Source organism: Oryx dammah, unplaced genomic scaffold (assembly GCF_014754425.2).
Source record: "Oryx dammah isolate SB20612 unplaced genomic scaffold, SCBI_Odam_1.1 HiC_scaffold_26, whole genome shotgun sequence".
NCBI classification, from domain to species: domain Eukaryota; kingdom Metazoa; phylum Chordata; class Mammalia; order Artiodactyla; family Bovidae; genus Oryx; species Oryx dammah.
In genome coordinates, this window is record NW_024070210.1 from 374,089 (window position 1) to 393,355 (window position 19,267).

The 19,267-nt window shown below is 39.8% G+C and overlaps 1 protein-coding gene and 1 long non-coding RNA gene across 4 annotated transcripts in view; one reads left to right on the top strand and one right to left on the bottom strand.

Annotated features, from left to right (window-relative positions):
* LOC120853535 overlaps nt 1-2,930 on the top strand; it is a 9,324-nt gene extending 6,394 nt beyond the window's left edge. The window contains exon 2 of the long non-coding RNA XR_005718799.1: nt 2,421-2,930. This is a non-coding gene — a long non-coding RNA (uncharacterized LOC120853535). The remainder of the gene's footprint in view (nt 1-2,420) is intronic.
* GOLM2 (golgi membrane protein 2) overlaps nt 1,037-19,267 on the bottom strand; it is an 86,367-nt gene continuing 68,136 nt past the window's right edge. Inside the window, exons 9-10 of one of the 3 annotated variants that reach the window (XM_040227458.1) lie at nt 9,421-9,588; nt 1,037-3,122 (exon numbers count right to left, since the gene is read on the bottom strand). In XM_040227458.1, the coding sequence (XP_040083392.1) occupies nt 3,052-3,122; nt 9,421-9,588 (239 nt within the window). In that variant the 3' untranslated portion in view covers nt 1,037-3,051. Of the gene's footprint in view, nt 3,123-8,613; nt 9,044-9,420; nt 9,589-19,267 lie in introns of those variants that run through there. The other 2 variants (XM_040227459.1, XM_040227462.1) reach the window with 2 other exon arrangements.

Here is a 19,267-nt window from a genome sequence, read left to right on the forward strand (position 1 = left end):
GCCTGCGTGCGTCTGCTTACGTGGACCATTGGCCTGCGTGCGTCTGCCGACGCGGACCCTGAGATCTGCCCTCTCCCGCGCCGTCAGGTTGTCTGGGATGCTTTAATTTTCATCTAGAGCCCTGAGGGAGGGGTATCTTCTAAAAGGAATTCGATGTAGTCCAGTTAGAATTGAATGTCAGCGGCCCACACGTGATGTTAAGACTCAATAACCTAAACTTTGAAAAGGACTTCACGTCACACTGTCTTTTTGGAGCCGTGTGGTAAAAGACGTGTCAGCCATTACGGAAAGTGACTGTCGGCCTCATAAATATGTTGGTTTCTTTTTAATTCTCTACCCTCATATTCTAGCACATTTTGTTATCAGTTCAGTCCACTCGCTCGGCCGGTGCCGACTCCTTGCGACCCCGTGGACCGCAGCGCGCCAGGCCTCCCTGCCCGTCACCGGCTCCCGGAGCCCCCTCAGCCTCCCGTCCGTCGGGCCGGGGATGCCGTCCAGCCGCCTCGTCCTCGGTCGGCCCCGTCTCTGATGAGAAGTCCCGAAGAGCGTGTGATCCTAAGACTTAAATAAAGGGACATGTTTGAGAAATGACTTTGCAGTCATATCCACATTTTCTCTGGAACCATTGTTTTCACGTATATTTTAATATCTGCATTTTCTCTTTATTGGGTCAGTAGCAAATAACCCCGGAGCAGGCAGTGGCGCCCACTCCGGTCCTCTCGCCTGGAGAATCCCAGGGGCGGGGAGCCTGGGGGGCCGCCGTCCGTGGGGTCTACAGAGTCGGACACGACGGAAGCGACGCAGCAGCAGCAACTAACCCGAGCTTACGCGGTTCTCCCTATCTTACCCCTTCCTACGGCTTTTAGCCTCGTTTCTATTATCCGTGCTCATGAGACTCCAGCCTCACAACTGCACTGTTTCAGTTATATGAAAATCAGATTATCTGGAACTTTATAGGCCTTGGAACCTTGGAACTTTTTGTTTAATTTATAATGGAATAAATGTGTTGTATATGAATAAGAATCAGAAAAATAGGAAAACAAGTTTAATTTTTAATTTATTAGAACCCAGTAAGTGATGATTTTAAAAGCAGAGTTTCCATCAAATTAACACTGAATTCAGGGCAAAAATACATTTAAAAACATAAACTGTAAGGCAGAAGTAAAACATCATAAAACCAGGATGTCTAATACAGACTGTAGAATGTCAGGATTTTAAGAGATTCACATACTATTTTATAGCACTAAAATGTTAATACAGTCAGAAATATTATCAAGTGATCCAAGATTTCTCAGTTTATAAAATGTCTAGACTGCTCATTGAAGAAATTTTGCTGTGTAAGTAATAGCTACCATATAACCAAGTGATTGTTTGTATGGCAAGGGAACTAAGGCAGGGGATTTCATGGTTTCCATTTGTAAAGATTTTACAGTATTTATAAGGGGTTACTAGGAATATGTTTTAGATTCATCTTCCCACCCTGACTTCCAGAAGGTATACATCACTTCCCTTTAATTCCATTTTTAAAAATGCTGTAAACTATCATCATAGGCCTGACTCTACTCACAGCAAAAGCATGAATTATTTACTTTGATAGGGTAGAAAAAACAATTTTAGTAAATCACTACATCTTTTCTTGGTTGCTAAATAATTTTAAACAGAGATCTAAGAATTTTTACACCTCCAATAAGTGAACAACCTTTTTTTTTTAACCTCTGTAAGTCTGAATTTTGACTAGAACCTGAGTTATAGGGGGGTAAAAGAAAAGCATCTCATGTTCATGTGCAATTAACAGTAGCCCTTCTGAAAAATTGAGTTAACAAGTTTAAATTTCTCATGATCAAAACCTTTTATTTAGGGGGTGGGGGATAAGATTTAAAAGTGCCTTCAATCAGAAAATAAGGATTAGCTAGCTAACATATTCTACTGAAGGGTATCAAAAAAGACAAATGCATTTAAAATAATTTTTAAGTCTAGCAAATATGAGGTTTATGGGCTCTTAACTAACATATTAAGTAGATAGAAAGATTCTTCATCTTCATTACAAACTTTTAAGCTATTTTAATAAAATGGCTGTAGACCTCAGTGTATTTCTGTTTGTGCATTAATAAAAACCTGTTAAAACTGCTAATTTAATACTTCTGAAAAAGTCTAGTCAAATAAGGTCACTAAAACTACCAGAGAAGCTTTGAAATACTGACTGAAAATTCATTTCAAGGTTGATTTAGCCTCTTTCGGAATCTGGCATTTAAATCATTAATATCTTCACCAACTTTAACTCTGAAAATATAAAAATTTTAGCCAGTAACAGTTAAACAGTGTTGACATTATGTGAAAAAATAAAAATAGAAAATAGATCATCAATCATGCGTTTCACAATTTCATGAAGTAAGGTCAGTATAACTCATAAATACTGTTAGGTTTTCTCTGCTCACATCAGGCCTCAGCTGAAAGCTTATCTTCCAAACACACCGGCACTCGCGTGGAAGAGGGACAGGAGGGGGTGACTTTGCCCGTTGCTGCCCAGTGTTTGGCTTCAGGTACCCCTCTCTTTTATGAAACTATTCTAGGTGCAACTCCTTGAACAGCATGAGAAAAGAGAGGATAGACCAGAACACCTGTTGGGCTGACAAGAATATATTAGTGTATAAAAAGTTTTTCAGCTGAATAATTGTTCTCACTGCGGTTCTGCTATGCGCAACATATAAACTGTACAACCATTTTTCCTGTTTGTCTATTTGCGGAAAGAATTAGGCTCAATCAAATGTAAAATATACATTAGTTAGCTTTAAATGCAAAGATTAAAGTTTTCCTTACTTTGTTTTTGGCTCAACTGTAAAATAACTCCAGAAGTCTCTGCTTTAATAATACAATATGAAAAGTTCACATATGTACATGGGTACATTCTTTCATTAAAGTTTTTCCTTAAATCTACCTCAATGTATCTTTACAACTGATACAACTGATCTTTACAACAAAAGTCAAAATCGACAAAGTAGAAATGATTCCATTTTACAGCACTTTAGGTTATCTGAAGTTTTCCTTCACGGCTTAAAGGGCATCGTTAAAACGTTGCTTTCCATAGTCTGCAGGATCCATTTGAAGTTCTCGCTCTTCATCATCTATAAGGAAAATAATCAGGTATCAAGAATATTATTTTTTAAATCACTTGCAAAAATCCAATCAAATAATGTATCTTTTTTCCCTTCAGCCTACATGCAGTTTCTGCTCCTTATCTTACACCTCTGTAAATACTGTTCTGTTTCTTAAGATGCTCGGTTAATGAGTGAAAAGGCTGTAACTGTTTTAGAAGATCATTTCATTTTAACAAATCTTTTGATGATAGAGAAGAAAAAAGCAAAGGAAGGGAAGAAAGGAAGGGAAAGAGGAGGGGAGGGGAGAGAAAGGAAGAAAAGAAAGGGGAAAGAAGAAAGGATGAAAGAAAGCAGAGCTAGACAGTTAGCAAAGCTGTCGGATCCCAGAAGCACTGAGGAGCTGATCCTTTTATATGTATGTTTTATTTCTATGTAGATGGAAGTCAGTCCTTTAACGCTTTCATGCCTTTAAAAAACAAACATTTTTTCTAATAATACAATTAATCCATAACCATCATGTAAAAATTAGAAAATAAAAGGAAACTAAAAGTTACTCATAACCCCCATATTTTAGTGAATTTCTTTGCTCCTCTCCAGATAGCTTACCAGCAACTTCCAAAATGGAGTATATTAACTAAAAAAAAACTTTTCTTGACCAAAAAAAAAGAGAAAAAACTATTATAAAATATAACTAGACACTAACATCCTCAAAGTCACTTTTAGTAGCTATATTAAGCGACTTCATACAGTGCTTCAGAGTTTGACTTATTTGCTCTTGGTAGGTTTCTCTGGGTCCTCGGCTATCACCTGTCACTTCACTGCTCTCAGCTTAACTACCAATAACCATCTTCCTTCTAGTTTCTTGGTTATTTCTATCTTCAGGTTTTGAAATAAGACTGCTCAGAGTATTAAAATTAGTATTTTAATTAGAGCTTAAGAGGCTCTATATTTTTTAGTACATGGTTTTAGTGACATCTTTTGGCTCCTCCACAGCCTTAAAAATAACTTTCATTACCTTTTGGTTCAGTTACAATTACCCAATAGGTTAGTTTTTGACAGACTGAAAGTATTACTATCATAACTGGGAAATAAAAATTTAAAGAAGGTTATATGTTGGATTCCAAATTCATATGTACACTGTAGCTGTCTCCACTCTGTTCCTTGCGGCTGACAGGCTCTCTCCTCTCAGCTTCTCCAGGATGGTCTGCGGTGACGTTCTGCTCAGGAAAGACACCCTGTGCTGTGGGTGCTGTGTACGTAATGTGCCAAGCAGTGTGCCAAGCAGTGACTGCTCAGTCGCGTCCAACTCTGTGACCCGTGGACTGCAGCCCCCAGGCTCCTCTGTCCGTGGAATTCTCCAGGCGAGAGCACTGGATGGGCTGCCCTGCCCTTCTCCCCGAGCAGTGTATGGGCTCTGTGTTGGCTTTCCATAATGACATGTTCTTATTTCTTCTTTACAGTTAGTCCATTAACAGTGCCAGACAAACCAGCTCTCTCTCACCCTTCCATAACTTTCCTGTTAAATTTATAGAAATTCTCTTTTAGAATTGCAGGTGACCATTCTTCATACTCTAGCAAATTGATCTCATATTTTAAATACTGTAATTCAATAGGAATGATAACCCCGAATCTGTTATTTGCAAAGGCTGAAATTATATCCATAATCACATTTGTATTTTAAAAATATACTAATCATTCTCTTATTAAAGAACTCTTTGTACTTTAAGAAATTATCTTGGTTTTGAAAGAGAAATAATCACAGGCACCTCTGTGGAAAGCTCTCCTTAAGACCCATGTTATGGGAACTCACTATGTGGCTATAAACACATCTTTCAGGACTTTAGCAACTAGACGAAAACAATCACCAGAGCAGTGGGGAAAGCTACTATATAAAGGAGAATTTCTAGAAAATTAACAGGAAAATTGTGAAAAGGAAAAATGAGATTACCTTTGAGACTTTAAAATAATAATTGTAAAGAGAAAACAAGAGCAAAGTTATGGGAACAGAAAAACTGAATTCTAGTCCTGGCTGAGGCTCTTAACAAACTTGATCTTGTTCCTAAACCTCTTTAGACTTCTAATTACCCTCTTGGTAGAATAGGGATAACAACTATTTTTCCTACTTCAAAGTATATTAATGCATAGGAAGGCAGTCTTTACTTCTGAAAGTCCTCCGTAAACTTAAGGAGGAATCTGTTGGTTTCACTAATTTATGCTTTACAGCAAATTCTAATATGGTGTCTTCACACTGCTTTCCATAATCTCACAGTACTTCTGCCTGCCTTTCTCTTACACTGAGCCAGCATCTACATGGACTAGAGTTCACTCCCAGTGCAGCTGTTCTAACCAGAATGCACGTTCTACCAACAGCTTCTTTGCATTTATCTATAAATACAACGAAATTACCTAACCAAATCTGATGTAGGAGAACAGCCACTAAATATAATTATATGGACTAATATTTTATTTCATTTTACAAAGCCGCAAAATCTGTAAATAACTCAGCGACATAAAATGACTATTAAATATAAAGATACTTAGGCTCCATTAAAATGTACAGGTTAATACACAGGCCAAAATGCGATTACCCTGTAAAGCATGCAAACCAGGGGGAAAAGTTCTGTAATTGTTTTTTTTTCCTAATTATTTTATTCAACAAACACTTATGTAGTGCTTACAGTGTGAAAGATCCTATTCTAAGTGCTGAATAAGTATTTAAATCATATAATCCACATAACAATTGTTGAGTTAGGAAACTATATTTATCTCTGTTCTACAGTTGAGGATTCTGAGGCACAGAGGTATAGGTAATTCACAAGGTCACAGAGCTAGTAAGTGGTGGAGCTGCAATTCAGAAGCAGTCTGGCTCCAGAATCCAGGAATTTGGGCCCTGTGGATTCTACTCAGGGATGTGCACTCCATATCTATTCGGCAATATGGAGCTTCTATAGAGTTAAAGAAAAGAGTAAAGGGAGTTTGTAAACATCCATGTCCTCATTATAATGAAAATGACTTAGAACATACACCCAGCAGATGTGCTGTGTTCCGGATTTCAGCGCTTAGTTAGCTTTTTCATTGTTGTTTCACTGGGAAAAAAATGTTTCTAGTAATGTAAATAAAAAAGTATTTCTCTCAGTCAGGATGCTTCAGGAAACCAGGAATTAAAAATCAAACCGGGACTGTAAATACAGGAAAAACAGGCTTCACTTAATTCTGCAGGAAACACTGCCGGCAGTACTGACCCAAATGACCAGCACGCAGAAACAGACATCCGCGAGAAATCCGGACTTCTCCAGCTCCCTGCTGGCAGTGAAAGTGAAACTCGCTCAGTCGCATCCGACTCTTTGCGACCCCCATGGACTACACAGTCCATAGAATTCTCCAGGCCAGAATGCTGGAGTGGGTAGTCGTTCCCTTCTCCAGGGGCTCTTCCCAACCCAGGGATCGAACCCAGGTCTCCCGCACTGCAGGTGGATTCTTTACCAGCTGAGGCACAAGGGAAGCCCAAGAATATTGGGGTGGGCAGCCTATCCCTTCTCCAGCGAATCTTCCCAACCCAGGGATCAAACCCGGGTCTCCTGCATTGCAGGAGGGTTCTTTACCAGCTGAGCTAGAGATGCTGTCAAAGCCTGCATTTCATAATTCAGAATTTCAGAGACCAAAGTCGGTGTCCTTAGCTGAAGCTAGAACCGCAGTCCCACAGGTAGAATCTCTAATACAAGGGACCCAACAACAGCTTGAGAAAAAACAAAACAAACAAAAAACCTGCTCCTAATCCTATGGAGAGTAGAGCGGACCCCTAACGGTAGAACCGTTCAAGTGCTTCTAAAGCGCAAGCTTCAATTTTTGACATCTCTGCCTGCAGAGTTTCGGTGGTGGCATAAAGTTCCCACTTTCTTTCCAGGGTCTGGGGAAAGATGTTTTAGGCATGCTGAAATATGAAACACATCTGTCCCTAACACTTGTATATAGTGATTCCACCGTGAGTGTGGCACAACATTTTAGAGCTGAGAAGGGCCATCTGTTTATTTTAGCTCAACACGCTTACATGCGGATGAAGAAACGGTGGCCGAGCGAGTACAGAGGACCCGGCAAGCGACACGCAGCCTGGCTCCTGTTCGTGTTTCCCCAGTCTACACCTGACCCGGGGAACCCAACTGTTATTTCTGCAAAGCCTCTAAGGATAAATTCTTTCAACGACTGTAATAGTAATCATTTGAAGTACATATTGTCGATAAGCCAGAGAAGAAGCATGATTTTCCCTCCCACGTTTCAGAGCTAATACTGTGTCTAGAGACTCTCTGAAACCTATGCAAAGTTCTCGCGTTTCCGCTCTATCCCTGCGTCGCGCGCTCACACACGCTCGCTCTGCGTTTGCTGCAGCGCTGCTCTGGCCTCTGTCCGCCCTATCCTGCTGCCGCTCCCATCTAGCGAGCCCCAAAACGGGATAAAAAACAGTCAGATGGCAACCCCCTGCTCAGGTAAGACCCACGTGCGGCTGAGGAAGCCCCTGGAACTTAGCCAGCCCCTCCCTCCTTAACTGCGGGCATCACCGCGGGTCGTTTCCCCGCGTGCACTGGCATCGGTGGACTTCTCTCCGGTGGAAGGGAGGGCAGGGGTGGCGGAGGGCCGGGGCCTAAGGCGGACGCGGCCGTGAGGACCGGGGCGGGGAGGCGCTGGAGACCAACGCCGTCGCACAAAGGGCAGGAAGGCAGCGAGGGGGAGGCCTGCAGCCAGCCCCGGAAGGAGCGGTCGGCCTGAAGGCAGCCAACACACGAGAAACGAGTGCAGTGGTCCCTGAAATAAACGGCGCTAATAAAAACGGCAGAACTGCCCAAGCAGATGGCAGGAGAACAGCGTGCGTAAAGCTAAACCAAGCGAGACTGTAAGACCAGAAGTTAACGGGTTATCAACCTAGCCACAGTCACAGGAATAAAAGCTCAATGGGACAGGGACAAAGTGATCAGTTACCAATATTTACCAAGGGTCCTATGGAGGCTAAGGGCTATTTGGGGGGGTGTGAAAATGATGCGAACAAAATAGAAGGAAAAATAAATGAAAATTCCTGCCTTCCAAGAGCTTACAGTCTAATTGGTGATACGATATACATGCATGAGAAAGCCTTAAAACATCATTACAATAACTGCAAATAAATATAATCCAAACAAATTACAAAAGCAATGAGAAAGAAATGGTGAGATTTATGAAAAATGGATGATACCAGAAAAATGGATGAGTACAATTTTCTCGATACCAAAAAGTGTTTGAGAAGTTCTCATTAATATATCCTTATATAACTATAAATCTCTTTCTATTCCCAATAACCATTCTTCTAACACTAGACTGTACTATCAAAATATTGCCTAGGTGGAAATCAGCGTCACTAGTTCCCCTTTTTCTATTAAATATGTAACATTCTAGGACAACTATATTTTCTTGAGTTTTATAGAGATAATTCTCAGGAACCGAAATAAAATTTAATTACTTTAAAAAGAGTTAAGAAAGAAATCAAGACAGGTTACATCGAAAAATACTTCATGCAATGTATTATAAAATTGAATACATCACACATTAACTTCATAATCTATTTTTATAAAGAGAAAAAGCTCCAGAAATACTACTAAATGATAAGCAGGCAGAAAACAGGCCTAAGAACTCGCAATACAGCAGCACACTCGGGTCTGCATGCATGGGCAGGGGGCATGCACACGTGGATTCCAGACTTTCACTAAGTCAAAATCGGAAGGGACACGGTTAACAGGGGAACGTGTTGAATCTGTGTATTAAACAGAAAACAGACAAGTCTTCACAAACTGTTAAGGATAAACTTTAAACCTCTCAGAAAAATTTTAAAAACAGACTTCCTCTGCTGAATCATTAGTGAAATAATCTTCTCTTCAGTGTGGAAGAGACCATCCCCTTTGTGGCTGTCTGGTCAAAATCTGTACCTAGAATGATGAAATGTTTTCAGATGAGAAACTAGAAAAGAATTATCTTCTGGGAGTATTTGCCTTAGGTAAAGTCTAGAGCCAGTTTAAACAATTTAGTGCTAGAATTTCTGAAGTGTTTGAGTTTCAAATTAACTATAGTCACTAAAACATGTAATATAATAACTAGAAATGAAAACAATTAAAATGATCTGGGTAACATCTGTAAATACCACTATCACAAAATGGTTTTCAAAATAGAATTAAAAACTGCACAGAATACCTCTCTGTATGAAGATCGCACTGCTAATAAGTGGGGAAAATTCTACACAAATTCAACCAGGAAATTTAGGAGGTGGGTTTCACGGTCACGGCATGGAGGCCAGGCCCACGCTCACCTTGGACGTCTTCCTCTCCACCATCACCATCTTCTTCCTCATTGTAAGCCAGCTCAGCCTGCTTGTCTGCCTCATACTCACCTACGTTACCATCATCCCCATTATAATCCGCCAGTTTAGAGCCATGCTGCGGATCAACAGGGGATTCATTCTCATCAAAGAATCGGCCTGTGAAGTAGGCAGAGGATTAAGTCAAGAGTGAAGGGAGAAGAAAAGAAGGGACCTATATTGGAGGCAGATCAGAAAGCAGACAAGTGAGTCCTGGCCGCTTTCAGCATACTGGTTACAAAAAAAAGATACATTTTCTGAAGGTTATTTAAGATAAAAGGAAATAAGAATGAAGACCGAAAATAATTTTAAGAATTTCTCCTGTGTATTAATTTCAGTACTTGCTACTTAAGGTTTGAATGTTTTCTTAAAGAAAAGGGCACAATTTTCAAAACTGTTTTTCTAATAACCAACAACTTCTCTGATAAAAGTATTTGTCTAACTTAACAGTTTAGGAGAAGAACCAAAAATTTTATGAGTAGACATAATACATATATGAAACCTGTAGTCATTTATTGTTTTATAAAATATTACTTTCCAGGAATAATTTTGATAACTTTTCTTATCAGAATAAATGAGTACCCTGTAGGCTTGTAGCAACCATGCAGTTTCTTTTTGGAAAATAAGACTAACGTACTGGTGAGCTATCTGAAGTTTCTTCAGCAATAGTGATTCACCATAGCCATGCAGTTCCAAGGAGGTACGGCAAAGAGTAAATTATTAGAATCCCTAGTAGGTGTGTTTTGAAAAACATCCCAAGTAATTCTGATTTATTCTTTCTCATTTCTCAAACCAGACTTCTAAAAGTCAATGACAGAGGAAGCTTAAGAAAGTTGACCTACAGAAGGCTATTATATTGCACACATTCATAGTAACTAGAATCGAGAAGAGCAGTAGATATAACATGTACTGTAAAAAGCTATTCAATAAACGGACATCAAAAATAAAGATGTTACGCAAACTAAGACCTGACTCCCAAACACAAGTTAAACTCTGTTTGACATTAAATTTAAGTAGCATAAAAGTAAATTTTATTCCAATCCCTAAAATATGGATATCATTAACTTACTGATGATTTAAGACTTTTAGAAATTATAAAAACTCTGTGATAGGTTTAAAATTTGGGGAATTATATTTTTAAAATTCACACTGCAATGAGACAAACTTCCTCTGCTTGTTAAGTAAGGTTAAGTTCAAAGAGAAAGAATTATGGAGGTATTGGTCAATTCCACAGATGGCTCACCATGTCATCAGGCCAATATATTTTTAATTGCTAAATAGAGAGTCAATCAGAAAATATCCAAAATACATAAACAGCTTCTATAACTCAATATCAAAAACACAAACAACCTGATTAAACAATGGAATGAATAAACATTTTTCCAAAAATATACAGATGGCCAACAGGCACATGAAGAGATGCTCGAGAATGCTGATTAGGGAAATGAAATCAGAGCCGCAATGAGGCCCCGTCTCACACTGGTCAGAACGGGCATCATAGAAAAGCCTATAAATAATAAAGGCTGGAAAGGGTGTGGAGAAAAAGGGGTCCTTGTCCACTGCTGATGGGAATGTAGATTGGTGCGGCCACTACGGAAGTTCCATAAACAACTAAACGCAGAGCGACCGCGTGATCCGGCCATTTCACTCCTGGGCATGTATCTGAGGAACATGCAAACAGAATCACAAAGATACGTGGGCCTACTGCTCACAGCAGTCGTATTCACAGAAGTCACGCCGTGGGAGCAGCCTGAGTGTCCGGCAAAGGACAGGCGGATAAAGAAGATGTGGTGTGTATATATGTAAGATATACGCTTAACTATAAAAAAGAAGGGCATTTTGCCATTTGCGACAACAGGGATGGGTCTGGAGGACATTATGCTTCGTGAAATAAGTCAGAGAAAGATACATACTCTATGTTACCACTTATATGTGGAATCGAAAAGTCAAAACAAACTAAAGAATATAAGAAAACAGAAAGAGACTCACAGATACAGAGAACAAATCAGTGGTTACCAGAGGGGGAAGAGGCGGGAAGCACAAGAGAGGGGAGTAAGAAGTGCAAACTGTCACGTATAAAGTAAATAAGCCACGAGGATATACTGTCCAACACAGGGAACATAGCCAACATTTTATAACAATTTTAAATGGAGTAGAAACTATAAAAATTTTGAATCACCTTGTTGTACATGTGAAAATAATATAATACTGTAACAGCTATACAGCAAATAAAAAATAGTCAGTCAGTTTTTCTTTTAGCTAAAAATAGCTAAAGAACAATTCACACTCACATAGGGGTTTTGAGGGGAGCCGTTTACAAGAGGAAACTGAAGTAAAGGGGGCTAACAAGAAAGCACAGAGAGTCATCTTAAATCTGTTCCAGAATAGAGCTGGGCATATACAATAAACACGTAAGCTGATAAAAAGAGAGGGAGAGAAAATAAATGGATACACAGGAGTTAAGAAGGAAAAGAGAGCAGCCTGAGAAAAGACGCTCTGTGCGAAAGACACCCTGTCTTCTGATGGCAGTGATGCAAAAAAGAAAGATCTGGTGTCTATTATCTCTTTCTCTAATGATAAAACAAAAGATGCCAACGTAAGAGGGAGAAAAGAGAGATTTACAGAAAACTACATTTTGTTTTTCTTAATATATAATATTATGGACAAAATGCCTGGAACAGTTAAATCATCTTTATGCAATGTGAAATTGCTGTTTTAAATACATAGACATTTTAACCTGGTAGTTACCAAATGAGTTTCTCAAGGTACACAGTTTCCTCCAAGAAAATATTTTCATTTTTTAATCAGAATTATGAAATAGAGACCAAAAATTAGTCTAAAAATGTTACTGCAAAATACAATTAATTTAACTAATATTGTCTAACATGGCATATTAATCAAAGGATTGGTCAACCTGTTCCTATTATAATATTCCAACAGAACAATTTACAAAGTTTCTTCTCCCTTTTTATTTTAAAGGTGTCTGATGTTCTGACTTGCTTGAATTCAGTCATAAAATTTTCATGCTACAACTACAGTAACACTCAAGAGATAATAAGAAAATCAGTAACAAGAACGTATGACCACAGTAGTAATTCACGTTGTCATATATACAGTACGATAACCAACAAGAAAGGAAAAAAACAGTTACTGACATAAACTCGCTGCTTGCCAGTCAAGCTTCACAGTGAGCGACTGTGACTATGTAAACAGAATGTCTAAAGCCGATCGATGCGGAAATTACTCATTCATATAGACAGAGATGTGTGCTGCTGCTGCGGCTGCCGAGTCGCGTCAGTCGTGTCCCACTCTGTGCGACCCCATGGACGGCCGCCCAGCAGGCCCCCTGTCCCCGGGATTCTCGAGGCAAGAGCACTGGAGTGGGTGCCATTTCCTTCTCCAATGCAGGAAAGTGAAAAGTGAAAGGGAAGTCACTCCGTCGTGTCCGACTCTCAGCAACCCCACGGACGGCAGCCCACCAGGCTCCCCCGTCCGTGGGATTGTCCAGGCAAGAGCACTGGAGTGGGCTGTCACTGCCTTCTCCATGTAAATGTATTAATTTGTATAAATGTATACATTATGTAATCATCGGGCAATATACTCACAGAAAGTTACAAAAGGAGAAACCAGTGTGCGTTAAGCGCTAGAAAGGCAGGTTTAGCCACAGAGGCGTCAGGGTTCTGCAGGGCAGTGGCCGCCGTGCTCACCTCGAAAGAGGCAAACGCATCGCTCTGTGACGGAGAGAGAGGAGCACGCAAATAAGGGAGAGTGGGACAGAGTGTTCAGGAGACAGGAGAGGGACTAACTGGACTGGATTTGAATTATAAAGTAGAAGTTTGGATAAGCAAATTGGGAATAATTATGGAAGACCTTTAAAGTCAGATTTTAAGAGGCTTCCTATACCCATCTCATGGTACATTCCAAAGAAAGTCTTGTCTTCAGGACTGGTTCTTGCCTTGATTCTGGGAGATAACTTCTGAGCCCTTGAGCCATGCTATACCAGTTTGATTGGACAAATTTATCCTAACAGTGATTTATGGTGAATGTTTGTTTTTGCTAGGTGGGAATGTTTTTAAAAATAACTTACAAAAATCTTAAAAAGTTTCTTTTTAAAATTTTCATTTTATATGTTTACTGCTGACATATAGAAATGCAATTAACTTTTAATCTCATATCTAATAACTTTGCTAAATATATTTGTTTAATAATTTATATACTGTTTTTGAATTTTCTACATATAAAATCATCTTAATATTGGCTTATCAGTTTTATTTCTTCCTTTCTCATCTCTACACTGTTTATTTCCTCTCTAGTACTTTGTTTTGCTGAGTAGGACCTACTGTGAAAAGCTGGACAGAAGTGATGATAGTGGTTACCCTAGTCTTCTGGATTTCAGAGGAAAGTTTCTGATAAATCACCATTAAGTATGATGTTTGTGACAGGATCTTGGCAGATACTCTGTCAGATTAAGGAAATTACCTTCTCATCCTAGTTTGCTTAGAGCTCGCTGTTTTTCATAAATACATGCTGAATTCCCTTCATTCTTTGGCCACTGATGCAAAGAGCTGACTCATTTGAAAAGGGCCTGACGCTGGGAGGGATGGGGGGCAGGAGGAGAAGGGGACGACAGAGGATGAGATGGCTGGATGGCATCACCGACTCGACGGACGTGAGTCTGAGTGAACTCCGGGAGCTGGTGATGGACAGGGAGGCCTGGCGCGCTGTGGTCCATGGGGTCGCAAAGAGTCGGACACGACTGAGTGAGCGACTGAACTGAACCAAACTGAATTTCCTCGAATGTTTTCTTTGCATGAATTGAGATAATCATTTGATTTTTCTCATATATTTGATGAATGTGGTGAATTATAGTACATAGACTGCTTTTCAAATATTAAATATCCTTGCATTTTGAAAATAAATTCAACATGGGCATTATGTACATAACTTTTATCTATCTCTGGACTTGATTTACTAACATTTTTTCAAGATTTTTTATATCTCTGCTAATAAGAGGGACTGTCCTATAACTTTCTTTTTTCATAGCATCCTTAGTTTTGCTAATAACATATGCTGCTGCTGCTAAGTTGCTTCAGTCGTGTCTAACTCTTCACGACCCCACAGACAGCAGCCCACCAGGCTCCACCGTCCCTGGGATTTTCCAGGCAAGAGCACTGGAGGGGGCTGCCTTTTCCTTCTCCAGTGCATGAAAGTGAAAGTGAAGGTGCTCAGTCGCACCTGACTTCACGACCCCATGGACTGCAGCCCACCAGGCTCCACCGTCCCTGGGATTTTGCAGGCAGAGTGCTGGAGTGGGGGCCAACATATGCCAGCTTCATAAAATGAGCTGGAAGTAAGTAAACCTTTTCAGTTTTCCAAAAGAGTTCACGTTAGATTGGTTGGATTTCTTCCTCAAATGGAAGAATTCACCAGCAAAACCATTTGGGCATAAAATTTCATTAAGGGAAAGTTTTAAATTACAGATTCAATATTTCAGAGGGATATGAGACCATTCAGATTTTCCTCATCTTCTTGAGCCAGTATGTATACGGGTGTTCGTCTAGGCTATCATCCATTTCTCTAAATTTTCAAGCAGTGTTTCAAATATTAATTTATAATCACTAAATATCCTCTAATATTATTATCCGCAGGATCTATGTTAATACGTTCTTTTTCATTCCTCATATTGTTAATTTGTGCCATCTCTTCCTGTCTTGATCCGCGCCAGGGGTCTTATTTTCACTAGTCTCTTCGTTTTGTGATTTCATTATCAATTTCACATAGTGGTCCTGAATTTAGTAATCTAGTTAAACTCTGTTACTTAAAGCATCATCTCTTTTGGGATGTGGTGAGACTTTTGATTACCTATTCAACTTATTTAATGTTATTGGTTTTTGTTCAGGCTCTTAAATCTTAAGTTAATATCTGTAATCAATTTTCCAGGAAAACTACTAATTTGATCTAAGTTTTCAAATTTATTGTCAAAGTGTTAGAATATTGTTTATCTTCTAAATAGAAGAAAATGCACTAGGGGTATGTTAAAATTTTTTTCTCTCCTAATTATTCTTTATTTTCCATTGCGTTCATGACTGCTCTTGTCTTTATTGTTTTCTTCCTTCTGCAGTCTTCAAGTTGTTCAAGGGTCAACCAGTGTGAGAAGGGAGTGCCTGACTTGATCAAGAGAGTAGGGATATGAAGAAGGGCTTATCAAACAGATGCCAGCAGAGCACAGTTGTCAGGTATAATTAGGATTCTGCCAGAAAGAGAACAAGAAAAGGAACTATTACAGAATTTTCCCAAAACTTCAAAGTCCTGAGGAGGGAGCGAGAATAATACAGTGAGAACCAGCGAGCCTAAGGATAAGGGACCTAAATAACAGTCCCGGTTGTTCTGCTATTTGCCTCAAGTAAATGAAACTCTGGATCTAGTTTTACTTGTCTACAAAATGAGGAATCCACAGGACAGTGGAGTCTCACACCTTAATGGAAAGGTAAGTGGGTCCAGGGTCGAGTCTGAGGTCTTTTTAACAGTCACAGCTGATGTGGACGCTGCTAGTCTAGACTAACTGGGATTATATCACCTCTAATGGTCTGTTGAGAGCCCCTTGGACTGCAAGGAGATCCAACCAGGCCAATATAAAGGAGATCAGTCCTGGGTGTTCATTGGAAGGACCAATACTAAAGCTGAAACTCCAATACTTTGGCCACCTCATGTGAAGAGTTGACTCACTGGAAGAGTCTGATGCTGGGAGGGATTGGGGGCAGGAGGAGAAGGGGACGACAGAGGATGAGATGGCTGGATGGCATCACTGACTCGACAGACATGAGTTTGAGTGAACTCCGGGAGTTGGTGATGGACAGGGAGGCCTGGCGTGCTGCAATTCATGGGGTCGCAAAGAGTGGGACACGACTGAGCGACTGAACTGAACTGAATGGTCTGTTAGGAAACCGTTCACCAAAAGCACCCACCGTGGCCAGGCATGGTAATAACAGCTGGCACGGACAGTCCCACCACCAGAAGGCCCAGTAACCAAAGACTAACCGGCAGATTCGGGGAGCAGCCAAGAGAAGGGAGGTGACACCTGTGCGTAATATGTCCTGCCAACCTTCCAGAAACCCTCCTGCTAGAAACCAGCTTGACTGAGAGATGCACGCGCCATGAGGAAAGGCCCTGGATCAGACCAGATATGGGCATGGGCAAGATCATTGGCCAGAAATAACTAGAAAGCTAACAGTACCACCTAAAACCTGAGACTGTGAGCCGCGTGGCAGAGTGCTTCTCCTGGGTTCCCTTACCCTGCTGCTCTCTGCTTGAGCTCCCCTTTCCAATAAAGGCTTTTGCTTTGTCAGTACCTGCATCTTCTCAGACCATTTATTTCCGAGTGCTAGACACAAGCTCAGGCTTCCCAGGTGGCGCCAGTGGTAAAGAACCTCCCTGCCAAAGCGGGAGACATTAGAGATGTGGGTTTGATCTCTGGGTGGGGAAGATCCCCTGGAGGAGGGCATGGCAACCCACTCCAGTATTCTTGCCTGGACAGAAGAGCCTGGGCGGGGTGGGGTCACAAAGAGTCAAGATAGGACTGAAGCGACTTAGCACAGCACAGCATATTCCAAAGAGATCAAATAATCCACTGGTGGTTAAAATAAAAAAAGTGAAAATTTAGTAGTATATATATGGCCAAATAAGATAGATGGTTTTCTATAAAAGAAATGAAGAGTCTCATAAGTCAAGATGGATATGCTTGAATATACACAAATAGAAACCTACTGTGTTAAATTCTGCTAAGTTGTAGGATACAAGATCGACAAACAAGAATCAGTCATAACTGGAGAAACGTGGAGGAAAGGGAACCCTTATGCCCTCCTGGAAAGTAAACTAGCGCAGCCTCTATGGTTTTATATAGAAAACATTACGGAGGTTCCTCAAAAAAGCAAAAAAAAAAAAACCCTATGATCCAGCAATTCCATTCCGGGTCTTCCTCTGCAGAGAATGGACATGCTAACTGGGAAGATGCATGCACCTCCACGCCACATCAGCAGTATCTACAATATCCAAGGTGTGGGAACCGCCTAAGGGTCCATGGGTGAAGGAACGGATAAAGAGGGTGTGGTATACATGTGTGGTGAAATATTATTTAGCCATAAAAAAGAATGAAGTCTTGTCATCTGCAACAACACGACTGGACCTTGATGGCATCATGCCAAGTGAAACAGCAAGTACCATAAAATCTTTCTTCTATGTAGAATCGAAAAAAAAAGAGTAAAACAAACAAAAATAAAAGCTGGCAGAGGCTGGGGTGGGGACGTGGGAGAAATGGGTGAAGGCAGGACAAAAGCAAAAAGAAAAAATGTATTTGATGTAAAATACTCATAAAATTTTTGAATCATATTCAAAATATTGACTTAAGTATGTTTATATATGCTAATATATATGACATAGGTATATTTTATAGTATATTTAAAAACAATGATTCATACCTATGATTCTAAAAGAGAAAAATAAAATACATTCTAATCTTTGAAATGAACCCAAATATTAGCATATTCTTAGAAATTTGCATTACAAATTTTAAAACCAAAAGCCAAGGGAAAAAGAAAATCAGTCATATTTCTGTGCATTAGCAATAAACAATCTGAAAAGAAAATTAAGAGAACAACTTGATCTACAGTAACATAAAAAAGAATACAATGTTTAGGAATAAATTTAACCAAGGAGGCACAAGATTTGTCACTGAAAACTACAAAAATTGCTGAAAAAAATTAAGATACCCTATAATAATGGAAAGACATCCTATCTTCATGGATTAATAGACCTAATATTGTTCAGATGACAATCCTCCCCAAAGCAATCTACAGATTTGATACAATTTCTATTAAAATCCCAACTGTCTCTTTAGTAGAAATAAACAAGCAGATCCTAAAATTCAGATGGAATTGTCAGAGATTCCAAAAGTCAGAATAATCTTACAATGAAGGACAAAGTTGGAAAACTCACACTTCCCCATTTCAAAGCTCACTACAAAGTGACAGCAATCAGAACAGTGTGCGGCTGGCATCTGCTGCCAGTGGGACAGAACTCAAAGCCCAGAACAAACCCATACACATGTCGTCAACTGATTTTTGACAAGAATGCCAAGCCTGCTCAATGGAGAAAGAAGGTCTCTTCAGCAAACAGTGCTGGGACAAGTGAATAGCAGTACACAGGGGATCACTGGACCCTAACCTCACACCATATAGAAATATCAACTTAAAATACATCCCAAAACCTTCATATGAAAGCTGAAACTATTACTGTGGCGACCATGTTGCAATGTTTACAAATGTTGAATCATTATGTTGTACACCTGAAACTAACAGAATATTGTAGGTCAATTATACCTCAAGTTAAAAAAAAAAAAAGACCAAAAACTATAAAGTCCTTAGAGGAAAACATGACCTTTGATTTGGCAAAGATTTCTTAGACATGACACCAAAAGCATGAACCACAAAAGAAAAATAGATGGATTGGACTTCATCAAAATTAAAACTTTGTGCATTGTAGGACTATCAGAGTGTGAAAAGACAAACACTAGAATGGCCAAAAACATTTGCAAATCATATATCTGATAAGGATCTAGTATCCAGAATATATAAATAATGCTTAAACCTCAACAGCAAAGAAAACAACCCAATTTTAAAATAGGCAAAGGACTTGAATAGACATTTCTCCAAAGAGGATCTATAAATGGCCAACAAATATAGGAAAAGATGAGCACTGTCATCGGCCATTAGGGAAACGCAAGTGAGCGTCACAGTGAGACACC